The following is a 17,598-nucleotide window of genomic DNA, read 5'->3' on the forward strand; positions in this document are numbered from 1 at the left end:
GAGATTTTCCAGACTTTGGAATATTTGTGTATACATAATGAGATATCTTGGAGATGAGTCCGAAGTCTAAATATGAAATTCATTTAACGTTCATATACACATAGCCTGAAAGTAATTTTATACACAATATTTTAAATAATTTTGTGACACAAAGTTTGTGTACACTGAACCATCAGAAAGCAAAGGTGTCATGTCACAGCCACCCATGTGGACAATTTTGGCTTTTGGAATATTTTGGCTTTTGGAAATCTGGATAAGGGAGACTTTACCTGTATGTATTGGTATTAGTAACACAGGAAGGAACACTTTAGTCATTATTAGTTTAAAAAGAAATAACATTGAGGAACATCACAGGGATGAAGAGTGTAAATTAAGGGAAACCCTACCCATCATACTCTACATCTGTGTGTAAAGATGTCCATAGGCCCCTCCTCATTTGAAAAACCCTTTCATGTCATAGAATGAAGGAAAGGATTACTTCATGATGTTCATTTATTTAAGTTCCTTATAGCCTGCCTTATATTTTAAACAGAAGAATATAAATAACAGTAAAATGTAGTATAGCGGGCCCTTGGCATCCACTGGAGTTTGATTCTTGTACCCTCCGTGGATACCAAAATCTGTGGATGCTCAAGCCCCATTAGATACAATAGTGATATGGTATCCTTTATATAAAATGGCAAAATCAAGGTTTGCTTTTTGTAATTTACATATTTTAAAAAATATTTTCAATTTCTTTCAAATGACTCACTTGTGAAGATGTCATGAGAACAAATTGGCAGTGCCAGGAAGGATAATGTAATACAGCTAAAGGCTGTTAAATTTTCTTACTATTTAGAGCTGAGAAAGTTACATTTTGGACTATAACCATCATCAACAGTGGCCATGCCACTGGAAGGTGTGGTCCAAAAGAGGAATGTTTCGATCAGAAAGTTGAAAGACAATACTGTATAAGACAGGACTTTCGGCTCTTTAATAATGCTATCACTAAAGCAGAATCTCAGCAGCTACAGCTTCTTCTTTAATGGCTTTGCTCAAAGCTGACCTTGCCCAAATTCTTCCTTCTAAAGAGCTATTGGTGGTACAGGAACACAACCTTATATTTAATATAGTAATCCTACTTTTAGATCTTCTCCTGCAGTACAATGAAATGCACTTGGCAAAACTGTTTTGTACCAGCTGACAGCATCATGCCCCCTTCCAGGTTTAATTTTGCAGCCTACCCACTGTCATCTGTCACCAGCCTCTGCATTATGGGGGAGAGTGATGTTCAGGCAGGCTGGGAAATGCCAGATGAAAGAAAGATGAAACATATTTCCTCACTGCAAATCTGTACCTGCAAAAAATAGTTCAACCCCCGTTATTCCAAGAATTTATATACTGAATCATATAAAGGAAGTGGACAGATGGCCGTCCCAGCTAACACTTTGGTCCATGCCAGAAAATCCCCATAGAAACTTATATTAACTTCATCAGTTTTAACCTGCTGAACCGAGATCAGATCATTGCTCTTACAGCTTTTAACTTCCACCAGGAATAGGCTTTAGTATGAGGAGAATGCAACGTTGCCAGAGTGAAAGCTGGAGAAGACTCCTCTACCTTTAATGATAGTGTAGAAGAGGGAGATTTGGCAGGTGTTGCTTCTCACACAAACAAATAACAAGCAACACCTGTTGAAATCCCCTGTCCTGCACAACTATTAAAAGTACAGGAGCCCTCTCCAGTTTTCACTCTGGCAACTCTGGACAATCTGAAGCAGACATGGAAAAGGAGGCCATAAAACCAAGAGTGGATTTGGGGTCCTGAGGCAATATATTGACCAGCTAGCTACCCATGCTCTTTCAAGGTATTATGTGATGGTCAGTTAGCAGCATGGGCTTTATAGTAATAGCATATGTGCCTTGAGATAAGACTCCAGCAGCACATGCAAAATTTACTGTAACATTGGCAGTCCTGCAGTGGAACCAAAGGCTCATAGGCTTGAAGTGCTAAGACTTTCTGGTAAGGGGGCAGGAAGATGTCACCTGCTGTCCTTCCATTCCCTGGCTAGGAATTTCTCTTCCTTCTGAGTTTAGTTGCAGTTGGTCCTCACAGGGCGAGAATTGACTTTTCTGTGCTCCTGTTCTTGTTAATGCAAAGTATTTTGAGGTTGCTCAACTATGAATGGGAAATCAGTATGCAAAAGTATCCTGTAGCATCTTTGAGACCAACCAGAAGAGAGAAGTTGATAGCATAAACTTTCATAGACTTTAAACTACTTCCGCAGATGCATTGTCTACAAAAGCTCATGCCACCAGCTCCTTTCTTTCAGTTAGTCTCAAAGGTAATATAAGATCTCTTTGCATACTGATTTTCGAGACCAACCTGGCTATGTCTTTAGATTCTCTGAATGGGAAAGTAAGACATGTTAACTTTGCAGAGGTGTGGAGGTGAAAACTGCTAGAACTGGTTTGTGGACTGACCTAGCTGCCTATTCTGGGAACTTTCCTTGGGAACTTGGCTTTTGGAGGATCTCACAGTGATAACTTCTTCAAAATTTACCACTTTACTGAACATAGCCAGGAGGGATGTCTGTCCAGCTATCTCTCCCTCATGCTCTCTCTCTCACGCACTTAAAAATGACATTGGGCTTAGGTTTCTCTTCTAAGGGAAAGAAAATCAATCACATGTTGAGGAAAATGTAGCAGCACTTCCAGCTGTCAGCTAAAATTGCTTCATGGGTCAGATCTGGCTTTTCAGTAGCTGCGTGTAAATCCAATATAAGCAGGCAAGAAGAGAGCAGGAGTCACACCTACGGCATCAAAGCATTGGTAATTGCCAGAAGACTCAAGGTGAAATTGAGATTGAGCTAAATCCCTTGTGTAAGTTCTTTGGACAGACAAAAATAATTTCATTGTGGTGTGAGTAACATCTTGACTAAAATTAATTTCTAACACCTATAGATGGATAATACCTTTATTGAGATCAATTCCACAACAGTCTACAAATGTTTGAGTTCTACGAAACTCTTCATCAGGTTAGGTAGTTAAAAACGTGGGGCAAGAGACATTGAAGTCCAAAATTTGGTTTGATGTTTGGTTTGATGTTAGCTATGAGAACTGGAGCTGAGTTATATCTCAAGATGAAGAAATTGTGGGACTGAGGTGCTAAGAGCGATGAAACAATTAATTGCAATTAGAGACTCACCCTGCAACAATTTGAAACCTGCCCATCTTTAGTAAGTCGAGGTGTTTATTCACAAGCAAGTGTGCAGAGAATTACAAATCTAGGGTGAGAAAGCTTAGCTGGATTGTAACTATCATTATCAGGCTATTTCATCATGTAACATAACTTTCCCCCTACTATTTCCATTTAAAAAAAATGTAAAGCCTCCTTCTGAAACCTGTTAAGCTATCTACATTTTACAGCCGAAAGCAAAAAATAAGTCAGTAGAGAAATCTATTAAAATGAACCAAGAGGTAGTAGGCAGTGAAAAGCAACTCTGCCTCCGTTTTTGTAAATATTTTATACTGCTTTTCCGAGAAAAGCCTTCTGGAATACAGAGCTTTGAAACAGTTTTAAAGGTAGCACTTCTGTAAAAAGATAAGGTTGTTACATTTTGTCACCAAGGTCCGAGAGCAGCATTATGCACTTTTAAAACCGTTTAAAAATATTTTTTGGGGAAAAGAGTCCAGTGACATTTTGGGTTAGGTCAAAAGATAAAAAGGTATAGATTAGAAATAGTTCATACCACACTGATGTTAGTTTTTTTCCCCTTCTTTCTGATGGCTGTTATATAAAACATATTAGTATATAGTAACCTTTTGGTGGTTATTATATAAACCATGTTAGGTTATCACATTAATACACCGTATTAGCATACAATAGGTATTAATGGGGACATTATAGTGCCTGTTCTTATGTAACCAAAACATCATTATCCACACACAACAGGAAGTTACCAACTTTGTTAGAAGTACCAAGAAAAGGGAAGGGGGAATTAAAGGAAAGACTGTGCATGCTCAGTGGCTATGGAATTATGAACTGGATGGTGGGAAATGGAAATGGTGGGAAATGGAAAACTGGGGAAAAAGAAATGGAATAGAATATCCTGGAAAACTGTATGGCTGGTTGGATCCCTGAACAGGAGCACTCTATACTGCGATATTTTACTGAAGGTCCTATATGTTCTAAATAAATCAAGACATGCATCCTAACAGAACACAGACCGCTGGCAGTATTAGGGCTGAAGAATGTGGAAGTCATAGTCTATTCCTAATGATGAAAATATGAGGGAAAGACATGCTCTTCTAAACACATTATATGGCACCTATCCCTCACTATTGCCTCTCTCTTTTCTCCCTCCTTCTCCCTTTACATAGTTCTGCTCTGTATTGAAATTTAGATTGTAAACACCTTGTGGCCAAGGACATTTCCTTTTGTTTGCATTATTCTTGCTCATAGTGACTAGTCCAAGGAGACTTGGTGAGATGCTTGATGGAGCAGCAATCTGAAGAGCTTTCCTAGTCCATGAAACCACTTTATCAGCTACATCACAGGGACAGATAATGAAAACGTTTTGTATGTATCTCTCCTAGTTTCTCATCATTGTGAGCATAACACCAAGAGTTAGTTTATTGTTGGCTTCTGCTGGGATGAACAAAATACATAGTACACAAACCAGTTAGAAAGATGCCACCAGCTGTCATAAAGTCCATGATTTTCCACTGTGAAACTACATTTTGAAGCACTAAGAAAGATATGAGAAACTGTTCCATCTGGCTTTGGCAAGAGTTTGTCAAGGCCTCAAGGAGAGGGTCTTTATCCCATCCTCCCACATTGCTTGCCACCTGAGATAATTTAAACCAAGATCCCTGGAACTGATCTTTGAACTTTATCCATAGCAAACACATGCTCCCTGTGGCTAAGCTAAGGCAAGGCCTCTGTTACAAACTGTTTTCTGTTGCCATTTTGTGCTCCAGGAAAAGAAATGCAATTTTCCCAGCAAAACGACACTTAAGACATTGACAGGGAATTTGAGGTATGTAGGATGCTTTCGTCAGTGTGACTGCACCAAGCCACTGTACAATTCCACGGCGTGTGAAAGATGCTGGATACAAATATATACATCCCCCCTTCCGCCCCTACTGACAAGTGTCTCTATGGCAGCATTAAAATGCCTGTCCTGTGGGAGTGAGACTGCAGTTCAGTGAGTCACATTCAGCAGACAAATGCACCTTTTCCGTTTTTCCCAAACGGGTCATTGAAGTACTAAGCTTCCCATGCTTTCTACCTTAGTGCTCAGTTGCAATGGCTCCTGGGGTGGAAGCGAGACTGTGGGAAGAGCTGTTGTGGCAGTTGCTGTGGCCGTCACCACAGCCGCTGTGTCCCCTCCAGGCAGGAGCACTAAGCGCAAGCAACGCCGGAACTCCTCGTTCTTCCACGTGTAGAGCAGCGGGTTGAAGGCTGAGAGAGAACAGAAGAGCTGCCAGCTAGCCAACTGCAGGCCCCGTGGCATGGGCTGCAAGAAGAAGCCTAGTAGGCTGACCCACACCAGGGGCTGCGTGGCCAGGAGAAAGGCAAGGCAGAGAAGGAGGACAGAGATGCTGCTCAGGCGTCGCTGTACCCGGCGGGTAGCTTGTGGGCCAGCTGGGAAGGGTAACTGTTGCAACAGGTGGAAGTTGAGGACACTGACCCGCTTGACACTGCCCCGCACTCTCCTCACGATTCCCATGTAGCAATGCAATAGGAGAACAGTCTGGCTGAGAACAGCCAGGGCTACCAGCAGGCCTGTGTAGCTAGAACTCTTGATGCTGGTAACATTTCCAGACTTCTGCTGGTCAAGTTGCCATGCCTGGAGCCCTGGCTGCACCAAGGCAAGGAGAAGTGCAAGCCCCCATGTCAAGCTGATTATCCAGGCCATGTGCTTCCGCTGGTAAAGAGCCTGATATGTGACTGGTGGCTTGGTGATGAGGACATATCGGTTGAGGGCCACCAAGAGATGGGAAAGCAGAGAGACAATGAGTCCAAGGCCCACAAGCCCAACCCGAAGCAAGCGGTAGCCCTCTGAGTGAGCTGTAGGAGTACCAGGAGGTAGTAGCCCCTGCACAGCTTCCTGGGGCATCCAAAGGCCACAGACACTCAGGTCAGCAATGCAGCCATTTACAATGAAAGCATTGCTGGTGGTGCGCAGCTTTCTGAACGTGAAGACCAGATAGATCACCATGATGTTGGATAAAGTTCCAGAGACAGCCAACACCAGGTAGACAAGAGACAACGCAATCCTCGTTCCTAGAGTGTCTTCTTCGCAAAGCAGCAGTTGTAAGGATCTGGAACTCAAAGTGGAGGAAGTGTTGGGCATCCTGATATACATAAATTAGGCCCTTTTGCACCTCCAGGCAATCTTCATTCCTGCTCGGTTCTGGAGATGGCCAAGAAGCCAAGCCAAAAATAAATCAAGATACATCTGGTAGTAGATGACACACAACAAAACCAAAAGCAAAAGTAGATAATTGAAATGAGCCTGAGCATGCTAGATGTCCAAAAGAATGCAGGCAGATCTATTCCAATCAAGCAGAAAAACTGCATCCTATGGAAACTGACAACATTCCCAGAGCATGTCAAAACCAGAGTTAGTCGCTGGTAGAGGTTGAAAGAAGGATATTATAGGAATTCTTCAGAAAGTGAAGCAAGGTGGATGCAGGCATCTTCCGAGCCAACAAGAACCCAAAAGATGAGGCTGGCTAGATTTCTGAGGCAGGTGTTTGGAAGGCAAAGGCAGTCAAGCAGAAGGGAAGATCCAGAGAATGAAGGAATACAACCTTACACATCTTCAGTGTAGCAGGTATGAAGTTAGCTAGATGGTCAGGAGAATGTAAGACAGCAAGGAGTGCCCTCTTGAGATAAGCAGGCAAAAAGAGAGAGAGAGAGAGAGAGAGAGAAAAGGAAATGATCGGAGTCCCAGTACAGCCTTCAATGAATAGCCTTTAGTGCTTCATCTGAAGACTTAGGAGCTTCGTCTTGTGCTTTACAGGATGCACACTGTAGAGATCAGCATGGGAAAATTCGGTGCTTCTAATCTTAATGAATTATTCAGTAGGTTTCAAGCTTGCAGGAGCAGAAGAGTAGGGGGGGGGGACTGCAGCTTGCTCTGAAAAGGCAGCAGTTACAGAGACTGATATTTCTCCCTTTCCCCCACCCCTCCACCCACCGGAGTTCTCAAATCACCTTCCTTCTGACACAGTACCTTCCATTCTCTTCTCCTCCAGCCACTGAAACACAGCCCCAGTTGCAGAGAAACTCCTCTGCTCACACTTCATTGTCTCTGAATCCTTCTGGTCTGTTATTACAAGGAAGGATTTCATGCCTCTTATGGTTTATAAAGAAATATCTAATTTTAGAGCAGATCTTTTAGTTGCAATATGCAAAAGCACGCTTGCTTAATACATACTTCCATGCACCTTGGTAACAGAATCTTTTATTACCTCCTATGTTTACATGTATGTTTGCAAGAGTGTCCCCTCAACCCTGCATCTCCCACCAATAACATGTTGTCAGCCATGCTGGGCTTTGAATTTGGCAAGGTACAGATAGGATGAATGCATACTTTTCCTAGGCTACAGAGAAACACACACACACATTCATATCCAGATACTCCTTACATTTAAAGTGGTACATTCATTTATTTATAAAAGGTATTTGTTGCCTTCATGATGAAAATGCCCAAGGCAGGGCATGCAAAAGATGAATGCCCAAATCTGATAAACTGCAGATGCTGCTTTCCATGGGGGCAGTTCATGCAGATGCATATCCCTGTTGCAGTATTCATCCAGACCCCTTGAAATGGTCAGATGTGTTTTTGATGCACACAGGAAGATGCATAACCTGCTCAGATTCACTGTTACTTGCAACTAGAAATGGATAAGGACTATTTATTTAATTTACATTACACCTTTCTACCACTGTGGGACCCAACTTATCATAGGGCTTTCTTGGCAAGTTTTATTCAGAAGAGATTTACCATTGCCTTGCTCTATGGCTGAAAAAGTTGTCCAAAGTAACCCAATGTGTTTTCATGCTTATGGAAAGTTCTCCCCATGCTAATGTACATGCAGGCATCCAGCTTCATTAGTCTGAGAATCTGTGCAGGTGACCAGGTCAACTAAGCTGTGGTGAGAATTCTTGATAGCATTAAATGTTCTGGACATTTTGATCAGAATGATTGTTATGGACGCATGTACACAAAACTCTCTCCAGAAAAAAAAACCACCAAAATGTTTCCCTTGCATTGAAAAAGCAGCTTGCGCAGAAATAAACAAGGAATTTCACAATTAAGATTTTTCCAAGCAAACAGTGCTTTGCCAGGCTAATCAATAAGAAAAAATAACTATTTCTCATTTTACATTTTCCAGTGAGACATTATTAAAGCTGTGGTTCCAACAGCAAACTTTTATATCATGTGGTCAGTTTGGATATATAATGAGCCCTTGGTATCTGCTAGAGTTTGATTCCTGGACTCCCGGTGGATATAAAAATCAGCAGATGTTTAAGTACAATGGGTATTAAAATGGTGACGCTTATATAAAACGGTAATATCAAGGCTTGCTTTTTGAAATGTATATGTTTTCAAGCCGTGGATGCTTGAATTCATGGATAAGGAGGGCCAAATAGTAACATTTGTTTTGCCAGTTTTTTTCATTTATTAGACTACAATATCTATCTAGTTTTCTGTCTATAAATGGAAGCTTCCTCTGTAGGGTGGCTCACACTTAACATGTCCATTACTGGAGGGTTGCAGTACTGATCAGCTATGACTTCCATATGTGAATGAACCACCACAGCTCAAAGATGACTAATACGAGTTGCTCACCACAGCCAGTCTACATGTGCAAAAGAGTATGATGCGAATAAAGTGGTACAAGTTTTGAGGACTGATTGTTTAGCATGGTCATCATAGACTATATACAAGACATGGCGAACCCATGGCACGCGTGCCAGAGGCAGCACACAGAGCCCTCTATGTGGGCATGCGAGGTCGCCCCCAGCAGAGTTTGCCATAAGTATAAGTAGCTGGTGATTTTGGAGCAGCTGCCAGTGGCCAGACTTCTGGGCCCGTCTCATTGGCCAGTGGAGCTGTGTTTTCCTGCCCTTGTGCTCCCACCACCATTCCGGCTTGAAGCAGTGAGAAGGCAAGCCCATGATCCTCTATCCTCCCGGCAGCCTAGACAAGGAGAAGGAGGTGGGGATAGAGGATGAGGCAGGGAAGAAAGAGGAGGGAGGAGAAAGGAGGACAAGGCTCGGCAGGTGTGGCAGGGATGGAGGAGGAAAGAAGAAGAAGAGCAGGAGGGAAGCAATGGTGAGGCAGCAGTGGGAATAGAGGAGTTGGAGGAGGAAGGAAGAAGAACAGGAGGGAAGTGGTGGCAGTGTGGTGGCGGGGATAGAGGAAGAGGAATTAAGAGGAAGAACAGGAGGGAAGCAGTGGTGGGGATAGAGGAGAAGGAAGAGGAAGAGCAGGAGGGAAGTAGTAGTGGGAATAGAGGAGGTTTGCAGTAATGCTGGAGACAACTAATAATTTTGGGAAGATCTGAAGGGATTTGAAGATTTATATCTACATTAGTGTTTTTGGTTCAGGGTGACTGGACTTGGTCCTCCCTTTCCTGGACCAATCTTTCCTTTAAACCTCCTGTCCAGGAGGGATTCCAAAACAACCTCCATTTTGAGCAGGGCTGAGAAGCATGGGTTTATTTTACATCCATATGGGTGTTTTTAGCTCAGGGTGACCAAACTTGGTCCTCCTCCTTTTCAGGACCTGTCCTCCATTTCAACTTTCTGTCCAGGAGGGATTCCAAAAGGTCCTCCATTTTCGCCAGGGCTGAGAAGGATGGATTTAATATTTATATGAGTGGATTTTTTGTTTTGTTTTGAGCTTTTATTTGGCCAGGTCCTCCATTTTTTCCTTGCATGTTTTCCCCCTGGAACTCCCACCCCCAGAAGTCCCTCCTCCGCACGGGGTGACACCTGGCATGGGAACACTGAGTTTGGGCACTCTGTCCCTAAAAGGTTTGCCATCATGGCTATATTGTGTCTCAAGTGGTATACAGTCTATTTTACTATCCTAATTTCTTGCTTTAGGTCTCTCTGCTGAGAGTCATTCAGGTGTTGATTTCTTAAGTGATGTGTACTTATTGTGTGCATAATCCCTAACACAACAAACAATTGATTCAGAAGACTATAATCTCTTCAACAAACTGATTGTTGAAAAAGAACAAGACATTTTCACTAATAAAATGGAATGATGCTGGAGCTCAGAACTTTCTGATCATGATATTTTGTGCTTCCCACAGCAATAATCGCATCTCAGCAGGATCTATTATTCCTTGGTGAGAGGAATATATTCTTTACGTGAGCAAAGAACCTCTTTTTAAAAACACTATCTTACACATTCCAAGGCCAAGGCTTGGCATTCGGACTAGGTTCTGGAATTTGACTCTGATTTAAAAATAATAAAACAGAAAATACAATCCTCACGTTTCCAGAGACTAATGCTATTGATTGATTGGACTTATATCCCTCCTGTCTCTCAAAATGGGATTCTATAACTGTCAAGTGGCACACACTGACTGTATACACATGGTATGCTAAGGGAATGTGGCTACCAAGGGAAGAGTGCATGCTTCCATATCCACTATGCCTCTTTGAAGCTTTTACAAACACTATAAAGTGTGAAGTAGGTATAGATTTATAAACTTGCAGACTCCTCATGAACATGCACAGACTGTGTTCCAATGTAAGCATTGAATATAACAGGCTCAGTGTGCACATGCTTACCATGAGTGTGCTGAGAGCAGTTTAAGAAACAAAGGCACTCCTTAAAGCAACAAAATGGAAGTTCTTGCTCCCCATGCCTTTTCATGTTGAAAACCGCCCACAGTATACTGCAACAAGAAACATGGTTTGAAACCACAGCTTTCAACAGAATCTCCTTTTCATGCTTGATTTTTACTAGTTTAAAGCGAGCTCTCCAGCCTGATTTATTGGACAATTTCAGTGCATTGCCTTAGAGAGATAATGAGCAACAATCATTGCAAGCTCTTATAAAATGTGACAGCATTTATGCTCTAATATACGAGGCTGACAAAAACAGCTTTGTGGGCAACTACCACCGCCTGCTCCATCTTTTGTATGTCCAAGTTGTCAATCTGTCTCTTGGCTTGAAGATAAAATTCCACAGTGCAAGGGGTTTTGTTGGTCTTGTTAAAGAAACAATTTCAAATTTCACTTTTTAAAAGATAAAAAAAATATCCAGAGGTAACTCAAGACACCAGACGACCAGTGTGAAAAATGGGAAGTCACTCCAGCATGTACTATAGCTAACATATATGTGGTTCCCTTATGTCTTGGAGTGTTTCCCCTCGATCTGCTTCTACACAAAGATGCAACAAAGCACTAGAGAACCATTTTCTTTCCTGCAGCGTGTTTCTGGTTGGATATGCCACAACACATTTATCCGGTGCATGCCACTTATGGTACCAATATTGATTTGACCAGTCAGGATGGAAAGTCTAAAACATGAGATCTGAGATAACTGAACAGTATTATGCTGGGGCCACAAAGAAATTGATTTCTCCCTTATAGACCTCGGCTTTTTGGTGTTTCCTGAAAAGCAGTTTTGTTGTAGCACATCTTTTCTTCTTGCTTAGGGCCTAAATCCAATGCAATGTGTGAAGATTTACCAAATTACTCCTTACCCTCTAGTTTATTTACTACCGGTAGTTGCTATAGGGATAATAAGCTGCAAGAAAATGGAAGAAAAAATTACCTTAAAGTGGTACAAATGGAAAAGCATGCTTTGCTATGTGCTTTTGATTAATAAAATAAATTATAGTAAACATCTATGGAAAGGAACATGTTTTGAGGCAAGTAATTGGGTATAAATTCTTAATACCACCTTTAAATTTTATTAGTAAAATGTGTGAAGGTTTGCAGAATTACTCCTTACCCTCTAGTTTATTTACCAGTTGCTATAGGGATAATAAGCTGCCAGAAAATGGAAGAAAAAATTACCTTAAAGTGGTACAAATGGAAAAGCAAGCTTTGCCGTGTACTTTTGATTCATAAAATAAATTACAGCAAATATCTATGGAAAGGAACAAATGTTGGAACATTGACTGCTTTTAACAAAAACAAACACTTCCATGTGTTTGTTATATTCTTACACAGGACTAAAACACAAGTAAATGCCAGATAAGAAAAATCTTGTTAATCTTATCAGATGTTTTAGAGGAGGGAATTGGGAATTGTTTCATTTTACTAGAAACTATATAAAAGATATTCCATCTAGAAAGTATATTATGAGTGCATTGAAATATAAAAGTAAATGGAATATTATTTGACAATTATCATAATTATATGTTATTTGAATTAGTCTACAAACCATATGATAGCTGTATTGCTTTAATCTAAGATGTGAGCCACTTTGGGTACCTTATAGGAGAAAAGCGGGATATAAAATACATAAATACAGACATGCCATTCAAAATACACTTAAATATACATATTAAAAATATTATTATGTGCCTTCAAGTCATCTCATGGGGTTTTCTCTGCAAGATATGTTCAGAGGGAATTTATGCTCTGAGGCTGAGAGAGTGTGGCTTGCACAAGATCATTCAGAGCATTTCCATAGACAAGTGGGGATCTGAACCCTGGTCCCCAGAATCCTAGTCCAACACCCCAACCACTACACTAAACCATTTAAGTAAATAGACTTTAGAAGAAATATATGCCATAATGTATGCTTTATGCTTTTGAACATTAGATACACACTTAAATAAAAATGCTATAGTACAGATTAGGGAATAGTGCAAATTCAGGAACTGCATACATGGCAACAACAACAACAATTTCTTATCTGTCTCTTCCCAAGGCTCAAGGTGGGGTACAATATAAATTTAAACACATAAACCATTTAAATAGATTAAATTAAAACTCACAAAGAACTCATTAAAATCATCCAACATAAAATTAAAAATGTTCCAACTCAAAATTCATAGTTTAAAGTCAAGCTGGAAGGTCATTCCACAGTTTAGGGGAGGCTGACGAAAATATCCTCTTTCTGGGTGACAGTCTGGTTGAAGTAAATGTTCTCCAGAGGACCTGAGTGCCCAGGGCAGATTGTATGGGAGGAGGTGATTCCATAGGTAACTGGGACCCAAACTATGTAGGATTTTAAAAGTAATAACCAATACTTTGTACTTTGTCCGGAAACCATCTGGCAGCCATGTATAACAGTTAACTGATTGATTTTAAATTGGTATGAAGTACTCACACTCCTAGATGTACCAGCAATCACTCTGGCTACTGTGTTTTGAACAATCTGAAATTTCCAAACTTGGTATAAAGGTAGCCCAATGCAGAGTATATTGCAAAAGACCAACCTTGAGCATCCATCACACCATCCTTAGGTTTTCCAATTCTAGGAAGTACCCTCAGCAGTCAGTCTCACAACTGAGTTCAATAAAATCTAGACACTGCCTGTCTTTGTCCATTTGAATAATTCTGCCCCAGCAATTAAAAATCTTATGTATTTGGCCATGTGTTGTTTAAGTGCCTAACTCTACTCTGTTTACATAACTGGCAAAATCTTAATACTGTATTCCTAAGATCAAACACAACTTTGTCTTCTATTACTCACTGTTGCAAAACTCCCATCACCCAGTTGTTGTGTATCTTCAAGTCATTTCTGTCTTACAGAGACACATATGATTTTCATGGCAAGATTTATTCAGAAGATTTATTATTATTATTATTATGCTCTTGTCTCCTTCTGAGGCTGAGAGTGTGAGATTTGCCCAAGGTCTACCACTACACCATGGTGGCTCACAAATACCATCTGTTTAAATCATTTTTCTTTATTTAAGGAACCCAGACACCTGAAACAGTAAATAATAATAATAATAATAATAATAATAATAATGTGATTTTCTTATGCCAAATCCTCTAGCCTTTGAAGGAGGTGTTTTACATAGCTATATTGGCATGTATATCAGTTAGGGTAACTGATCTGTAATTTCTGAGTTTCTTGGCAACAATTCTTTTAAAATACTGGAAGTATGAAACTTATATTAAGTTTCCTACCTGTTGAGATACAAATTCAGTTATTTGTATGAGCAAAAAAGGCAGCCAGCAGGGAGGTTAAGCATTTGATGTTGCTTTTGAAAATTTCAAGAAGCAGGAACACTTGTCCTGGGGCTTTATTCTTCTTCAGTGACTACAAATGAGCTTTAACCTCTTGAGAGGCTAGAAGGCCATATAGGAAATGAATCGCAATCTAATACGAGACATTCCTTACAGGCTGTTCCCTACTGAGACTTCTTTAAACTTATTTTGAAACTGCTACTGATTTACTGAGAGCATTTTACCTTCCTAGGTTTACCAGGACTAAGTGCCAAAAGTAGGTTGGGTTAGTTCCATTCTAAGTCATTCCAAAATTTAATGAAAGACTAGTTCTGACAGCTCTGCATTATTCATCAAACCATAATGACTTCCCAAGATTTCTTCCATTTGGCTTGGTACCCAAGTATTAGAAAGGGCCTTATCTTAAGCACATATATCTAAGTATTATTTCATGTCATCAAGTTAAAAAAATAAAACCGCATAATTTGGATGTTTATTATTTATTAGCATTTATATTTCTACATTCAAAAATAGTACATCTTTCTAGTAACCAAGCTAGTAACAAAATACATGTCAAACTTTATAGAGGTAGAATTACCTTAGAATTTGCCTATTGCTCATTTGTATACAGTACATTTTATGTACATGATAAAAATATTGCTTCTGTTGATTAAAACAGCTGCAATCAAGAATTTAGTCATCATAATTGCTCAACACTAAAAACAATACAGTACAAACATAGCACACCCCCTGTATTTAGTTTACGAATGGCCTGTTTTGGATGATTATATCTTTGCTAAATAAGCTGCGATACAAACAAGCCTTTTGCCCACCAAAGGTTGCTCCTTTTCCCTTCTCTTTGCAGGGCAAGCAGTTAAACTAGGAAGATTCTAACCACTGGGATATTACAAGCCAGAATTATTAAACTAAGTTTAAACTATGTCATATGCTGGGAACTACTATCTCCCAGTTTGGATGGAATAAGAAACTACAGTTTAATTACCCATGTGGCAAAGGAGTAAAAATGGGATTCTGAGTATTGGAGAAAGGCTTGTATATTTCGTAGCCTATTAAGGAGATATGATTGTTCAAAGGTAGCCATTGCTTTGAGTGCACAGACTTCTAAGCATATTATAAATAGTAAATGAAATAAATATGGCCATTCAACTTCTATTACTATTCCCTTCTCAATGAAACTGACGAGTAGTAGATAAACACAGGAAAATAAGGGAACTGCAACAATTAATAAAAATTCTGAAGGGTTCTGGTGTACAGGGAAGCTGCATTTCCTTCCCTGTAGTATTATTTTAAATAGTTCAAAGGTTAAACTGAACTAAGAATGAAATACATCAAGATGATATTAGTCACTGTCAATAGTATTTGCAAGGATAGCAATACTGGCAAGAACATTTGCAAGAGAGGGCAACTAAATATGCAAGTAGTATGGTATACAGTAAATTTGTGTATATTACTTGCAGAATGTGCCTGGAATCCAGAATGAAAATGTGACTTCCTAGCTCCATGTTTAGATTTGTTGAAAGAAAAAATATTTTATCTGCATAACCACAGGTTCAGTCAAATGAAGATCCAAAGATATGAAACTCTTACAAATTCAGTGAACAACTTTTTCTTGCTATGTACAAACTCTTTCCCTAGGATGCACAGCATTCTGGCTTTCTATTTCATACAGTAGTTTTCAGAACCACTTATACAGAAAAGTAAGCTCTAAGAGCAGAATGTCTTTGTAAAACAAACCATTTAGTTGAAAATGTAGATAGAACTATTGTTCTAAATGACTTTCCTTTTGCCTGAAAAGACCAACATCACTAATTCAGAAGGTTAGAATAATCCTATTCCATAGACATATTAAATAAGCAGCTCTACAATTAATGGCCAGGATCAAGAGATGTACAAGGTTGCTTCCAAATGGGCACACAAATTTTTCCGCTACCTTCTTCTAATAGCTCTCTTTGCATTCTACAAATATTCAGGAGCCATCTAGAGTGACACTCTATGTGGCACAAGATGTTGCCATCAGTTAGCATACCCTACTTCTCTCAGTCAAGCACAGAAATGGCTTGCATGGACAGCCATCTCTGGATCCTGGTTAACACTTAAACTGTAAAATGATATATTCAAAAATATACATTTTTGGTAAAAAAAAGTTAAGCTTAAATCAAAATATAGTCTACTTTGTACACATTTATATATATATGTGTGTGTGTGTGTGTGTGTGTATAGAAAGAGAATGATAGATGTGTGTGTGTGTGTGTACACACACATACACACACCAATATACTCAATACATAGATTTTATAACACTGTATCTGGAATCATAATTACAAACATATTGCTAAAACTCATTAGAAATGTCCTCAATATTTAAATCTTGCATATGTACACAAAACTATGATATTCAGAAGTTTAACTTCAGTGCATTTGTAGTAGTCACTAGGTGATGTCTCTGGGTATCCAAAGACTTGGTTTCTTTAAATTCTAATCATTTATGAAGATGTCTCTTCCCCGTGGGTTGTTTGTTTCCCTCAGTCTTGTTCCTCCTTGAAGAAAACTGATTCTAAGGGCTGTCCAGCTTTCACCGAAGCAACAAGGCTTTAGTACTGAACATATTCAGACTGAAGGGACTGTGTAGGTGAAAACAAAAACTAGTGTTAAGGTTTAGTAAGATACATATACTTCAAGCATCATAAACCGTCTTCTTTCAAATTAAAAAGTGTGTTACTGAGATCAAAAGCTGGATAAAAAAGACAAAAGAGACAACATGGGCAGGCAAGCTATTTAATTTGTTGGTAGTGTTTCCAAAATTTCCCATGGGCACACTGTCTCAACCTGAACTGACACTATGCAAGGATTTTCTAAGGTATTTCTGCATGAGCCACAGCTACTCTGAGCTTTCTTCCTTATACTCAGGAGGTAGCCCAGAACAGTGACTTATGCAAACATAGAGCAAGCATCCTATGAAGGCAGTTCTGATGTGTTTTCATATCGGGAAAATAGGTGCTCCAGTAAAGCCACTGCAAGGATATAGCAGAAATTCACCATGGACCTTGATTGGAAGGATATTTCAAGCTCATGGGGCCTGTACAGAATTTATTTCTTGCAGCATACTAACAATTCCCTAGTGCAATTATTTGTGGGGAAAAGTGGCCACGTTAGCCTGCTGCAGATAAGATAATGGAATCCTATGACACCTAAAAGATTAACAAATTTATTACAGCATATTGATTTTTTAGTCTTCAAGGCCTCACAGTACTCTTTGTTCTCTGATATTTTACAAAAAAAAGTTTGGGAGTTAATGCAGTGAACGTCTTCTGCATTATGGAAATGGAAGATGATTTAAATTGGAAAGAAATAATAATAATAATAATAATAATAATAATTTATTTCCTGCCTCTCCCTGCGGATCGAGGCGGAATTGCAACAATA

General features: G+C 39.6%; 2 protein-coding genes across 8 annotated transcripts in view; both read right to left on the reverse strand.

The window, feature by feature from the left end:
- The window catches only part of CDC14A (cell division cycle 14A), a 131,108-nt gene that overhangs the window by 21,211 nt on the left and 92,299 nt on the right, over window positions 1-17,598 (reverse strand). For 6 of the 7 annotated variants that reach the window (XM_089515760.1, XM_089515762.1, XM_089515759.1 and 3 more), the window contains one exon: window positions 14,664-16,796. The exons of the other annotated variant lie outside the window; for it this stretch is intronic. In XM_089515760.1, the coding sequence (XP_089371886.1) occupies window positions 16,767-16,796 (30 nt within the window). In that variant the 3' untranslated portion in view covers window positions 14,664-16,766. Of the gene's footprint in view, window positions 1-14,663; window positions 16,797-17,598 lie in introns of those variants that run through there. 7 annotated transcript variants of the gene reach the window in all.
- LOC149316533 (G protein-coupled receptor 88-like) lies at window positions 3,017-6,916 on the reverse strand. The gene has a single exon (XM_089518722.1). The coding sequence runs from the start codon at window positions 6,350-6,352 to the stop codon at window positions 5,240-5,242; it is 1,113 nt and encodes a 370-aa protein (XP_089374848.1). The 5' UTR covers window positions 6,353-6,916; the 3' UTR covers window positions 3,017-5,239.

This window comes from Sceloporus occidentalis, unplaced genomic scaffold (assembly GCF_023333645.1).
Source record: "Sceloporus occidentalis isolate IW3139 unplaced genomic scaffold, rSceOcc1.0.p SCAF_3, whole genome shotgun sequence".
NCBI lineage: Eukaryota > Metazoa > Chordata > Lepidosauria > Squamata > Phrynosomatidae > Sceloporus > Sceloporus occidentalis.

Coding starts and splice junctions, on each gene's coding strand:
- LOC149316533 (XM_089518722.1), bottom strand. CDS start 6,352: ATGTATATCAGGATGCCCAACACTTCCTCCACTTTGAGTTCCAGATCC.